General features: G+C 46.7%; 1 protein-coding gene across 3 annotated transcripts; it reads left to right on the forward strand.

The window, feature by feature from the left end:
* Window positions 1-2079: 2079 nt before the first annotated feature.
* On the forward strand, window positions 2080-12267 carry LCN9 (lipocalin 9). 3 transcript variants are annotated; one of them, XM_082226559.1, is made up of 7 exons: window positions 2080-2190; window positions 4063-4203; window positions 4996-5135; window positions 8068-8138; window positions 10885-10977; window positions 11324-11425; window positions 11989-12267. In XM_082226559.1, the coding sequence occupies exons 2-7, from the start codon at window positions 4105-4107 to the stop codon at window positions 12012-12014; spliced, it is 531 nt and encodes a 176-aa protein (XP_082082685.1). In that variant the 5' UTR covers window positions 2080-2190; window positions 4063-4104; the 3' UTR covers window positions 12015-12267. The 3 variants fall into 3 exon arrangements, with proteins under 3 accessions (XP_082082685.1, XP_082082687.1, XP_082082686.1); XM_082226560.1 differs by having other exon boundaries at window positions 2090-2217; window positions 4061-4203; XM_082226561.1 differs by lacking the exon at window positions 10885-10977 and having other exon boundaries at window positions 2081-2190.
* The last annotated feature ends 747 nt before the right edge of the window (window positions 12268-13014 follow it).

Raw genomic sequence — 13014 nt, forward strand, 5'->3', positions numbered from 1 at the left:
GCACACCAGTTTAGCTGGGTCCGACCCCTCTGTCTTTGTACTTTCATCCTTCCAGACGGTGACACTTTATGGTTTAAATTTCTTATTCTTCGTTTCCTTTGCTTTTTCATGCTTGCATTTCTTTCTTTTTTAAAAAAGGGCATTTTTAAAAATACCTCTATCTCTCCCGTCCCGTCCCCCATGAACACACACACACACACACACTAACACAAACACATTGTGCACCTTCTGCATGTGGAGACCCAGGAGCGTGTTTGCATTACAGTCAAGATTCTATGGGATATTTTGTGTCGGCAACATCAGCGGAAGACAACTGTCTTCCAGCGACGTCTTCTCCATCCTGCACATCTGCCTGCAGCCTCTGAATCTGCCGCTGGGTGGAGACTGCCGGTATCTTTTCCATTCAGAGAAATCTGCTGTGCTTTCTCCTTGTCCATTTTAATGACTCAGATGTAGGGTTGCCATGTGTCATCTTTTCCCCAGGATATGCCCTCTTTTTCACGGGCATGAAACATGATGTTTTAATGTATTTTAATCTTGTTTTTAAGTTGTATTTCAAGCAATTTGTTTTTATATCGGTCGTTAGCCGCTCTGAGCCTGGTCTTGGCTGGGGCGGGCGGGGTATAAATAAAATTGATGATGATGATGATGATGATGATGATGATGAGAGTCGTCACAGCTATATATTGTTAAAAGTAGAAGTCGGCAAATGTGTCCTCTTTTTTGCTCTTCAAAATATGGCAAACCTACTCAGATGCGTTCTTTTATTGAGGAAAACTTACTTTAAATGCACAGGGGGGAACGGACCAGTTTCCCCTCAGTCTTTTTGAAAACGGCATGTATTTCTTGTTGAAGCTCCCACGAAACATTCATATTCATTAAGGAACTCTGACTGGGCATCCTCCTGCTCTCATTTTGTTATTGTTCTTATAATGTGATCACTGTACATGATTTGAATATGTTATTATTGATTATGTATACCCAATGTATCAGCCGCCTGGGGGGTTTCACTGTTTGTGTTTTGGTTGTTGGTTAAAAAAATATATTTAAATTTATTTTTTAAAAAAGGAAGGTTTAGACCACATTCTAGTCCATTGTGTGGGGTTTATTTTATAGCCTGTGCTGTGCTCCCAATATTCTTTGATTGTGTCAAGGAAGGTTGTGGGATTCTGGAGCAGTATTTTGTATATTGTGGATGCCATGTCCCTTTGCTGTCAGGAGAAGGTTTCTAAAGGTGGTTGAGGACCCAGTGGCTGCTGAATTTACTACTGCGTTGTTTAAGAAGGCATGTAGTTGGTGGTGAGTTAGCCAGGGTATTTGGGTGTCCCTTTGTCTTGCATTTCTTGTGTCAATAATAATAATAATAATAATAATAATAATAATAATAATAATAATAATATTTTATTTATACCCCACCCTCCCCAGCCAAGACTGGGCTCAGGGCGGCTAACACCAGGTAAAAACAATTGATTAAAATACAACTTAAAAACAAGATTAAGTACAACATTAAAATGCAGCCTCATTTCAGTAGAAACACAAATTAAAAACTTTTTGGGGATGAAAATGATAAGGGTTTGTAAAAAAATTTAGAAGTTTGCTAAGCGGCATCAGCCTTTGGCTTGGCAAGTCTTCATTTGGAAGTTTTGTGCTGCATGATGGAATAGTGCGTGATGAGCCAGGGGGATTAGTAGGAATGGGGGCAGTTTGTGTTAAATTGTGGGTAGACATAGCAGACGACACAGCGATTCTTCCAAAGCAGCTCTTTATTTGTAAGCTGGAACAGAACTAACTGAGGAGCTCAGCCAGCCTGCTTATATAGAGCTCCAGAACAATGTAACTGTTGCCATTTTCTAAAACTATCCAATCACTGAACGTCACTTTCGATCCTTCATTTGCATAACTATCTACAGTATCCCCCTGCTGGCCCAGGGTAAGAACTTCAGTACATAACAGTTTGCCTGCATTTTCCTTCCATGCTTTACACATGGACTGTGCAAACCTTTTTAGTGTTGTGGGGATTTTCTTTAGTTTGTTTTGGATAAATGGGTATGCTGTGTCTCTCTCCACGTGAACCCATTGTTTCATCTTGTCTTCTAGAATGTATGGGATTATGTGGCGCACTTGGTTGGCGATGTAGTATAATTCTACATTGATAATTCCCCACCCTCCTTCTGAGGAGGGGAGGTGCAGGTATTTGGGGCTTATTCTTTTTGTGTGAGATAATAAAAAGTGTAGTTTCTTCTGCCATTTACAGAGTTCATGGAATTGTAGAGTTGGAAGGGACCCATGGGTCATCTAGCCCAACCCCCCCCCCAATGCAGGAATCTCACCTAAAGCATCCCTGACAGATGACCACCCAACCTCTGCTTAAAATCCTCCAAGGAAGGAGAGTCCCCAACCTCCAAAGGTTCGGGTCCTACCCTCCAGAGCAGGAGAATACAGGCTTGCTGCCTCTACCATGTGACAGCCCTTAAGATATTTGAAGACGGCTATCATTAGCTCCTCTCAGCCTCCTCTTCAGCTCCTTCAACTGCTCCTCATAAGGCTTGGTTTCCAGACCCTGGATCATCTTGGTTGCCTTCCTCTGCACACATTCCAACTTGTCAACATCCTTCTTAAATTGTGGTGCCCAGAACTGGACACAGTATTCCAAGTGTGTTCTGACTAAGGCAGAATAGAGTGGTACTATTACTTCCCTTGATCTGGACACTACTATTGATGCAGCCTAGAATAGCATTAGCCTTTTTCGCCGCTGCATCACACTGTCGACTGCTCAGCTTGCGGTCCACCAAGACTCCTAGATCCTTTCCACATGTCCTGCTAGTAAGCCAGGTGTCCCCCATCTTATATTTGTGCATCTGGTTCTTCCTGCCTAAGTCTAGAAGCTTACATTTGTCCCGATTGAAATCCATTTTATTAGCTTGGACCCAGTTCTCCAATCTGTTGCGGTCATTTTGAATCCTGATTCTGTCTTTTGCGGCATTAGCTACCCCTCCCAGTTTGGTGCCATCTCCAAATTTGATGAGCATCCTTTCAATTCCTTCGTCAAAGTCATTTACAAAGACATTGAACAAAAACAGGCCCAGGACAGAACCCTGCGGCACCCCACTGGTCACATTTTTACAGGATGATGAGGAACCATTAAATGGATGCTCTTTGGGTTTGGTTAGTCAACCAGCTACAAATCCATCTATCAGTTACAGTCATACTTCGGGTTGAAGTAGCTTCAGGTTAAGCATTTTCGGGTTGCGCTCCGTGGCGACCTGGAAGTAATGGAGCGTGTTACTTCTGGGTTTCGCTGCTCGCGCATGCGCAAGCGCTCAAAATGACGTCACGCGCATGCACGGAAGTGGCAAATCGCAACCTGCAGACGCGGGATGTGTTCGCTTCAGGATGTGAACGGGGCTCCGGAACGGATCCCATTCACATCCAGGGGTACCACTGTATCTCATTCAACCCACATTTTACCAGCTTTCTTGTGAGAATATCACGGGGGACTTTGTGATGTTTTAGAAGTTTTTGCTTGCACCATTTGAAGTTTCTCGCAGTGGTATCAGGATACTTGACACTTCACTGCCATTTTGCAGAAAGGCAAACCAATAGGACACCCCAATTTGCACTGGAGAAATGTTGGAGTGGATGTACCCCTGCACACTTCTATTCTTCCCCCTCCTTTGTTGGGGGGGGGAATCACAGGTCTTTAAGTCCCTGTAATCTCAGCTCCTACCCAGAACCGGCATGTGTCAGTCTTTAACCTCCCTTCTCTGAAAGAACAAGGAGTGTTATACTCCTTTCCTCTGATGCACAAAGAGATCTCCACAATCTTTGATCAACACCAAACGGCCCCTTGGGCAAGACAGTTCTCCACCCATCTTTGTAAATGAAGGGTAGGATGGAAGGGAGTCAAAAGTGTTGCTATTATTCCTCCATCAACCCACAACATAGCCTGTTGCTCTCACTCTCGCCCCCTACGTTGCTGGGTGGATTCGCTTGGAAGACATTTGGAGGCAAATCTATAAACTGGGCTGCTGCCATGCTGATCCTTCGTTCTCATCTTCCCAGGTTCTCCGTTCATGCTAAAATCAGGAGAAAGACGCCTCCAGGATGAGGCCTGCGCTGCTGTTGGTGTTGGGACTGTCTCCTGCCTGCATATTCCCAGTCACTGCGCACATCCCTGTGCAGTCAGACTTCGAGCCCAGAAAGGTAAGTGATTTTCAGGTGGGACTTTCCAGCCAGATTGGCATGCTGAAAAAGCCCCCAAGAGCTTGGCCCTCAAACGCCTCGTTTAGTGGGCATAGGATGCCCCTGTTTTCATCAGAGAAATTTTGGAGGTGATGGAATAGGATGGCCCTATCTCCATTGGCGGGACGCGGGTGGCACTGCGGGTTAAACCACAGAGCCTAGGGCTTGCCGATCAGAAGGTCGGCGGTTCGAATTCCCGTGACGGGGTGAGCTCCCGTTGCTCGGTCCCTGCTCCTGCCAACCTAGCAGTTCGAAAGCACGCCCAAGTGCAAGTAGATAAATAGGTACCACTCCGGCAGGAAGGTAAACGGAGTTTCCGTGCACTGCTCTGGTTCGCCAGAAGCGGCTTAGTCATGCTGGCCACATGACCCGGAACCTGTACGCCGGCTCCCTCAGCCAGTAAAGCGAGATGACCGCCGCAACCCCAGAGTCGGCCACGACTGGACCTAACGGTCAGGGGTCCCTTTACCTTTATCTCCACTGGAGAAATGTTGGAGGGGATGATATCAGCAACAGAGAAGGCAGAACCCAGTGGCAGATTCTCCTGGGGATATTGGTGACCCTTTTGCTTACTCCCCTGGTCTTGCCTTTCTTGAGACTCTGGGCAGCCTTCTTCCTCTGAGCAGCTTTGCTCTAGAGTAGAAGCCCCTTTGCTTCTCCTCTCTCGCAGATACAAGAGCACTGCTGCTTTCACCCTCGGTAGGACAATACTCAGGAGGTGTTTGGCTGCTCAGTGAAGTTATTCTGTTTCAGGTTGCAGGCTTATGGCATCCCGTCGCAATGGTTTCCACTACACCTGAGGTGCCGGAACGTGACAATCTGACGGCGCAGATGGACCACCGTGTGACGGTTTCTGATAGCGGTGACTTGAAACTCACGGCTAACGTTCTGCTGTTAGTACCCTCAAATTGATCCAATCGACGCTGGCCTAGGACCCTTTTCCTGAAATCATTGGCTGGTGTTTGGGCCATTGCATGGTCTTGCCAGGTTGCTTAGGCAATGCTGAGCTGGATGGAAGAAGGGTCCGATTTGGTATGATGCGGGTCCCTAGGGAAGGTCATAGGTTCCAGTTCATTATCTTCCTTTATCTTAAGAGGTTATAGAGGGACACAGGTGGTGCTGTGGTCTAAACCACTGAGCCCAGGGCTTGCCGATTGGAAGGTTGGCAGTTCAAATCCCCGCGACAGAGTGAGCTCCCGTTGCTCGGTCCCTGCTCCTGGCAACCTAGCAGTTCAAAAGCATGCCAGTGCAAGTAGATAAATAGGTACCATAGCAGTGGGAAGGTAAACAGCGCTCTGGCACTCGTCACAGTGTCCCGTTGCACCATAAGAGTTTTAGTCATGCTGGCCACGTGACCTGGAAAGCTGTCTGTGGGCAAACACCGGTTCCTTCGGCCTGAAAGCAGAGATGAGTGCCACACCCCATAGTCAAATTTGACTGGACTTAACCATCCAGGGTCCTTATAGAATCCTAGAGTTGGAAGGGACCTTGATGGTCATCTAGTCCAGCCCCCTGTAATGCAAGAATCTCAAGCATCCAGGAGAGATGGCCTCCCAACCTCTGCTTTAAAAGGCCTCTGGATTTTTTAATTTTTAAAAAATTATTTCATAAAATGTCTGCCCGGCTTGATTGTAAACAAAAATGCAGTGGACCCTCCGGATACAAACATAATTCATTCTGGGGGTCCGTCCGCAACCTGGAAAGTCCGTATCTGGAGGCGCTGCTTCTGCAGACGGGCACAGCGTGATAAGAGCACTTCTGTGCATGTATGACAGGGTTCTGTCTTGGGCCCGGTCTTATTCAACATCTTTATTAACGACTTGGATGATGGACTCAAGGGCATCCTGATCAAATTTGCAGATGACACCAAACTGGGAGGGGTGGCTAACACCCCAGAGGACAGGATCACACTTCAAAACGACCTTGACAGATTAGAGAACTGGGCCAAAACAAACAAGATGAACTTTAACAGGGAGAAATGTAAAGTATTGCACTTGGGCAAAAAAATTGAGAGGCACAAATACAAGATGGGGGACACCTGGCTTGAGAGCAGTACATGTACTCTCACCTGGAGTACTGTGTCCAGTTCTGGGCACCACAATTCAAGAAGGACACTGACAAACTGGAACGTGTCCAGAGGAGGGCAACCAAAATGGTCAAAGGCCTGGAAACGATGCCTTATGAGGAACGGCTAAGGGAGCTGGGCATGTTTAGCCTGGAGAAGAGGAGGTTAAGGGGTGATATGATAGCCATGTTCAAATATATAAAAGGATGTCACATAGAGGAGGAAGAAAGGTTGTTTTCTGCTGCTCCAGAGAAGCGGACACGGAGCAATGGATCCAAACTACAAGAAAGAAGATTCCACCTAAACATTAGGAAGAACTTCCTGACAGTAAGAGCTGTTTGACAGTGGAATTTGCTGCCAAGGAGTGTGGTGGAGTCTCCTACTTTGGAGGTCTTTAAGCAGAGGCTTGACAATCATATGTCAGGAGTGCTCTGATGGTGTTTCCTGCTTGGCAGGGGGTTGGACTCGATGGCCCTTGTGGTCTCTTCCAACTCTAGGATTCTATGATTCTATGATTCTATGAGGTGCGCAGAGCGCTTCTGTGCATGCACGCAAGGCGAAAACCATAAGCATACACTTCTGAAGTTTACGGATCCGGAGGGATATGTAAGTAGAGGTACAACTGTAAATAAATAAAACCTGAAAGTGGTTTATAATAGACCAAACAGTAAATTTAAGAAAAATGTACTACCCTGCTTTAAAATATACAAAAGTTACAATATGAAAACAGATTGAAAGTACTGGGTAGGACTTTCCACCTGGGAAATTTTTAGCAGGCACCACAAAGAGCACAGGAAGTTCCAAAGTGTTGACACTGCCACACTGAATGACCCAGTCCGCACAACAGCGCAATGGGTTCTATGTGACACTTGTGTCAGTGCCAGTTCTGCTGATCGACATGTTTGAGAGAGCACATGTAGAGTAAGGCAATCTCATAGGTAAACTGGTCCCAAATAGTTAAGGGTTTTATGTACCAATAGGAACAGAATCATAGAATCATAAGATGGTACAGTTGGGAGGCACTAAGACTCCCCCAAATTTCCGGGTCCAGCAAGAGTTAAAACTGAATCCATGCTTGGAGGGTTAACCTGGGTGCTAGACCAGAAGCAAAGGTTAAAATATAATCTGAGTTCAGGAAATCACCTGGGAGATGAGCCATTGGGAAGAGCGAAAGGAAGGCGACGAGCCATTCAGAAACCCAAATGGATGGCAAATGGAAGGGCTGCCTCCCTTGAGCATAGCTGGTCAACTTTTCCCTTTTCTTGCAAGGAATCCTATTCAGAATAAGGGAATTTCCCTTAAAAAAAGGGAAACGTTGACAGCTATGCCCTTGAGTCTGAAGAAAAGGCAGAGTTGGAGAGTTGAGTTTCGGATTGGAGTTGGCTGCAAGGTGACCTAGTCAAGGTGTCCATGGTTCATATCTGTTTGAACCCGCAGCTTCACCTGTGGGAGAAAAAAGACCCTTCTGGGTGCTGATGCCAGGAACCCCTCCATTGTAGACTCAGCTTGCATCCTAAAGACACCCCCATCTCTGCTGTGCCTCCTTTCCCAAAGGAATCACAAATGCGAGGGAAACACCGGGACCCCTGGGGTATCGCGACACTCGGAGATCGGGGTGGCATGTGACAAGATGGATCCCCAATCCGTGGGTTTCTGCGATGCTTATTTCCCAAACCCTAGAAAACACAAGCAGGGGAGGGAGGGCCAAAGAAGGCCGTGTCTCTTGCGTGGAAGTCTTTCAACTGAGCTTTCTTTTCCAGGAATGGCACCTGTACCCAAACAACCAAGAACTTAATGCACACCAACCGACCCGGTGTATTCCAAGTTCCCAGTAGGTATAAGAGCCACGAGTCACCCTCATATCTTGTTGTGGAGGTGCGGCTTGGGTCTGAGATTGGGGGGGTGTCAGTGTTGGGATACAGCCAAGGAATCAGGGGCAATTGGCAGGCCCCCAGCTGGCTCCAGCCCACCGGCCGGTGTGTCGGGTAATCTCCAGTCCTTTGTTCTGCTCTGGTCAGACCTCACCTGGAGTACTGTGTCCAGTTCTGGGCACCACAGTTCAAGAAGGACACTGACAAACTGGAACGTGTCCAGAGGAGGGCAACCAAAATGGTCAAAGGCCTGGAAACGATGCCTTATGAGGAACGGTTAAGGGAGCTGGGCATGTTTAGCCTGGAGAAGAGGAGGTTAAGGGGTGATATGATAGCCATGTTCAAATATATAAAAGGATGTCACATAGAGGAGGGAGAAAGGTTGTTTTCTGCTGCTCCAGAGAAGCGGACACGGAGCAATGGATCCAAACTACAAGAAAGAAGATTCCACCTAAACATTAGGAAGAACTTCCTGACAGTAAGAATCATAGAATCATAGAATCATAGAGTTGGAAGAGACCACAAGGGCCATCGAGTCCAACCCCCTGCCAAGCAGGAAACACCATCAGAGCACTCCTGACATATGGTTGTCAAGCCTCTGCTTAAAGACCTCCAAAGTAGGAGACTCCACCACACTCCTTGGCAGCAAATTCCACTGTCGAACAGCTCTCACTGTCAGGAAGTTTGACAGTGGAATTTGCTGCCAAGGAGTGTGGTGGAGTCTCCTTCTTGGAGGTCTTTAAGCAGAGACTTGACAACCATATGTCAGGAGTGCTCTGATGGTGTTTCCTGCTTGGCAGGGGGTTGGACTCGATGGCCCTTGTGGTCTCTTCCAACTCTATGATTCTATGATTCGTGCAGCATCAACGACTCGAGCTTCAGAAGCTGGAGCACGCTACTCAGCAGAGTCAACATTACGCAACAGAAGTGGCAGGAGACGGCTGTGTGAGCATATTTACAAGCAGGACTTGCTGATCAGAAGGTCAGCGGTTCGAATCCCCGCTTGCTCGGGGAGCTCCCGTTGCTCGGTCCCTGCTCCTGCCAACCTAGCAGTTCGAAATCACGTCAAAGTGCAAGTAGATAAATAGGTACCGCTCCAGCGGGAAGGTAAATGGCATTTCCGTGCGCTGCTCTGGTTCATCAGAAGCGGCTTAGTCCTGCTGGCCACATGACCAGCTGTACGCTTGTACCCTTGGCCAATAAAGCGAGATGAGCTCCGCAATCCCAGAGTCGGCCACGACTGGACCTAACGGTCAGGGGTCCCTTTTCCTTTACCTTTATTCAGCTGACAAAAGGAAAACATGTCCGATCCCTTTCATGTCCAAAAGCAAGCCGCATAAGCAAAACTATACACAAAGGGAAGTTCCCAGCAAGCTGTGCTGGAGTGTAAACAGGCATGTGACACACAACAGTCTCATGCCTGTCCCTTAAGGTGGAATGGAATATTCTAACATCCAGTGTCGTTTCATGCATGCCCGTGATTGAGCCCAGTGCCGTGCAGCTTTGATGTCTCAGCCCCTTTCATGGACCACGCCAGCTTGGGCAATTGCAGAAGTAAAAGGAAAGCTTTCCACTACATGGCTGCTTCTTAGTGGCAAGCTGGAAACTGCCCGCGTCTCCCACTTGGCTGTGAGCAAACAAGTTTGTGCCCAGGAAGCCCTGCCAACAGCCGAGCCTCACCCCTTCCCTCTCTCCCTCGTCTTGGTGGCACTGCCCCCTGGAGGCAGCTCCCTTCAGCTTTGCTTCGAGCCACGGGCTGCGGATGCAAATTGTGTCCTCGCTAAGCGCCCTGAACCCGAGCCCGGGAGCACACTCGCGTTGCCAGTCTGCTGCCAGCTGCAGAGCGAATAATAATACAGTGGTACTGAGGTCCAGCGCCAAGGACCTTCTGGCAGTTCCCTCATCGTGAGAAGCCAAGTTACAGGGAACCAGGCAGAGGGCCTTCTCGGTAGTGGCGCCCTCCCTGTGGAACACCCTCCCACCAAATGTCAAAGAGAACAACTACCAAACTTTTAGAAGACATCTGAAGGCAGCCCTGTTTCGGGAAGCTTTTAATGTTTGATGCATTACTGTATTTTAATATTTGGTTGGAAGCCGCCTAGAGTGGCTGGGGAAGCCCAGCCAGATGGGTGGGGTATAAATAATAAATTATTATTATTATTATTATTATTATTATTATTATTATTATTACCCCTCTGGAAGGCAGGAATCTCAGTTCAAGCATCCCTGACAGATGGCCATCCAACCTCTGCTTCAAAAACTACCAAGAACGGAGAGTTCACCCCCTCCTGAGGGAGTCGAAGTGCTCTTACTTTCACAAAGTTCTTCCTGATGTTGAATCGCAATCTCCTTTCTTGTAACTTGGAGCCACGGGTTCGAGTCCTACCCATGGGAGGAACCCAAGTGAGCCATTCTGGGAGAGAGTCGGCACCTTCGTGGATTTCCGAGGGTTCAATATTAGAATTTACCGTTACTTTTAAGAAACGGCGGTCGGTCGTGGCAAAGGCGGGCGACACTTCTTGGGGCCCAGAGTTTCATCTTTGTAAATCCCCGCCCCCAAAAAAGCTATATCAAATGAGGTGGCAGGAGATCTTGTGAATATTTAAAGTGGCTAAGAGTGTTGCTTCTGCTGCTGCCTAGACCTTCGAGCAAAGATACAGGACAAAGTTGTCTTATAGCTAACATCTTATGGTGTTTCCTGTGCAGACAAATCCACAGTTCGCGTCTTGGCTGCTGATTATGATAGATACATAATTTTCCATGTGACATTGGACACTTACGCGGCGATGTATCTGTCTGGTACGTGTTATAATGACGGATGGGGCAGGTCTGGGGTTCAGTAGAAAGCTATTTGCTTACTTTGGGCTTATCCACACTTAGCTTTGCTCTGCAAAGCTCCTTGTCGAAGAATTTTTAATTTTATTTGTGCCCCAGCGCTGGGGACAACTCAGCGCCTTTGTAGGCTTTCGGCTCCTTTAGACCCTCCATCAAAGCACTACCTTGGCTCCATGATGGAATCTGTTCCTGACTGTCTGATGGGTCATCCTGGGAGGATGGCAGGAAGAAGATACTTTAGATGGTCTATGTATGTCGAACAGAGATTTGGGCATTTCCAGACTTACCCAACCTTTGCTTCTGTTTAAAGGTAGGAGGCTGGACGTTGGAGGCGCCATCGAAGATAAATTCAAGGATTTCGCCTTGGCTCAAGGATTTCCCGAGGAGAACATCAGATTCTTTGAAAGAGCCGGTAAGGCGAGAGGGACTCAGTCGACAGAGCAGGAGACTCTCAATCTCAGGGTTGTGGGTTCGAGAACCACGCTGGGCAAAATATTCCTGCATGGGAGGGGGTTCGACTACATGACCTTTGGGGTCCCCTCCAACCCTACAATTCAATTATTACATTGAATAATAATTCAATTATTACACACACACAAACACATACTTATCTCCTGTTCTTTCACGGGCATAATAAGTTTGTAAGTTATTATTTAGTTAGTTAGTTAGCTATTAAATTTGCATACCACTCTTCATCTGAAGAACTCAGGGTGTTTCACAACATAAAAGTACAAGACAAAAATATAAGATAAAAACACAAAGAATAAAAACAAAAACAAAATGAAAAAATAAGCGCCTCCCCAAAACCACAAGATCTACTGTTTCTAAATTAATCAGTTTGTTAAGTATGTTGATTGGATCAGTTTTGAACTATGATGGCGAGATACTAATATTCCTAATAAATAAATATCAATTGCCCCCGTTTCCTTCCTCCTTACCAATTTTCCTGACCTGCTTTTCTCCTTTCCTCCACAGAACAATGCACTCCACAAGTGGATTAATTCCTAATACCCAGAAATGGCATTTCTTTACTGTGTGTGTAAATATATAATCATTGGTGAATAATCAGAAACACTTGGTAATAGTTACTCTGTCCGGATGATGGCGAGAATGATGATGGATCGATGTCTCCCCCTTCCTGTCTCTGACCTGTAAAAGTTGATGCTGCAACAACAACAAGAACAAACCTTCCTTCAGGTTCCCCCATCTCCCCCAAACTGATTTTAAAATAAATCTATAGCTCAGACTTCGCAAGCGGCTTTCTTGGCCAGAAGCATTATTGTGGGGGGAACAGAAGGGCTATGAAGGGACGGGGGGTGAACACATATGAACCAGGCAGAGGGCCTTCTCGGTTGTGCCAGCCTCCCTGTGGAATGCCCTCCCATCGGATGTCAAGGAGATAAACAACTATCTGACTTTTAGAAGACATCTTGGAAGGCAGCCCTGTTTAGGCAAGTTTTTAATGACGGTTGTTTTAATGTATTTTTAATATTTTGTTGGCAGCTGCTTACATTGGCTGGGGAAACCCAGCCAGATGGGCAGAGTATATTATTATCATTATCATTAGCATCAGAAAGGATAAAGGACCCCTGATAGTTAAGTCCAGTCGCGAACGATTCTGGGGTTGCGGCGCTCATCTCGCTTTACTGGCCGAGGGAGCTGGCGTTTTCCGGGTCATGTGGCCAGCATGACTAAGCCGCTTCTGGCAAACCAGAGCAGCACCATTTACCTTCCTGCCGGAGCGGTACCTATTTATCTACTTGCACTTTGATGTGCTTTCGAACTGCTAGGTTGGCAGGAGTAGGGACCGAGCGACGGGAGCTCACCCCATCACGGGGATTCAAACTGCTGACCTTCCGATCGGCAAGCCCAAGAGGCTCAGTGGTTTAGACCACAGCACCATCCGCATCCCCAAAATAATAATAATAATAATAATAATAATAATAATAATAATAATAATAATAATAATAATGTATTTTAATATTTTGTATTTTATTATTT

This window comes from Podarcis vaucheri (assembly GCF_965113315.1).
Source record: "Podarcis vaucheri genome assembly, chromosome: 6".
Classification (NCBI taxonomy): Eukaryota; Metazoa; Chordata; class Lepidosauria; order Squamata; family Lacertidae; genus Podarcis; species Podarcis vaucheri.

Bases quoted from the DNA above. Each gene is read 5' to 3' on its own strand.
- LCN9 (XM_082226559.1), top strand. From the start codon at position 4,105: ATGAGGCCTGCGCTGCTGTTGGTGTTGGGACTGTCTCCTGCCTGCATA. The intron at 4,204-4,995 runs GTAAGTGATTTT...ATTCTGTTTCAG, and splicing joins CAGACTTCGAGCCCAGAAAG to GTTGCAGGCTTATGGCATCC. The intron at 11,426-11,988 runs GTAAGGCGAGAG...TTTCCTCCACAG, and splicing joins CAGATTCTTTGAAAGAGCCG to AACAATGCACTCCACAAGTG.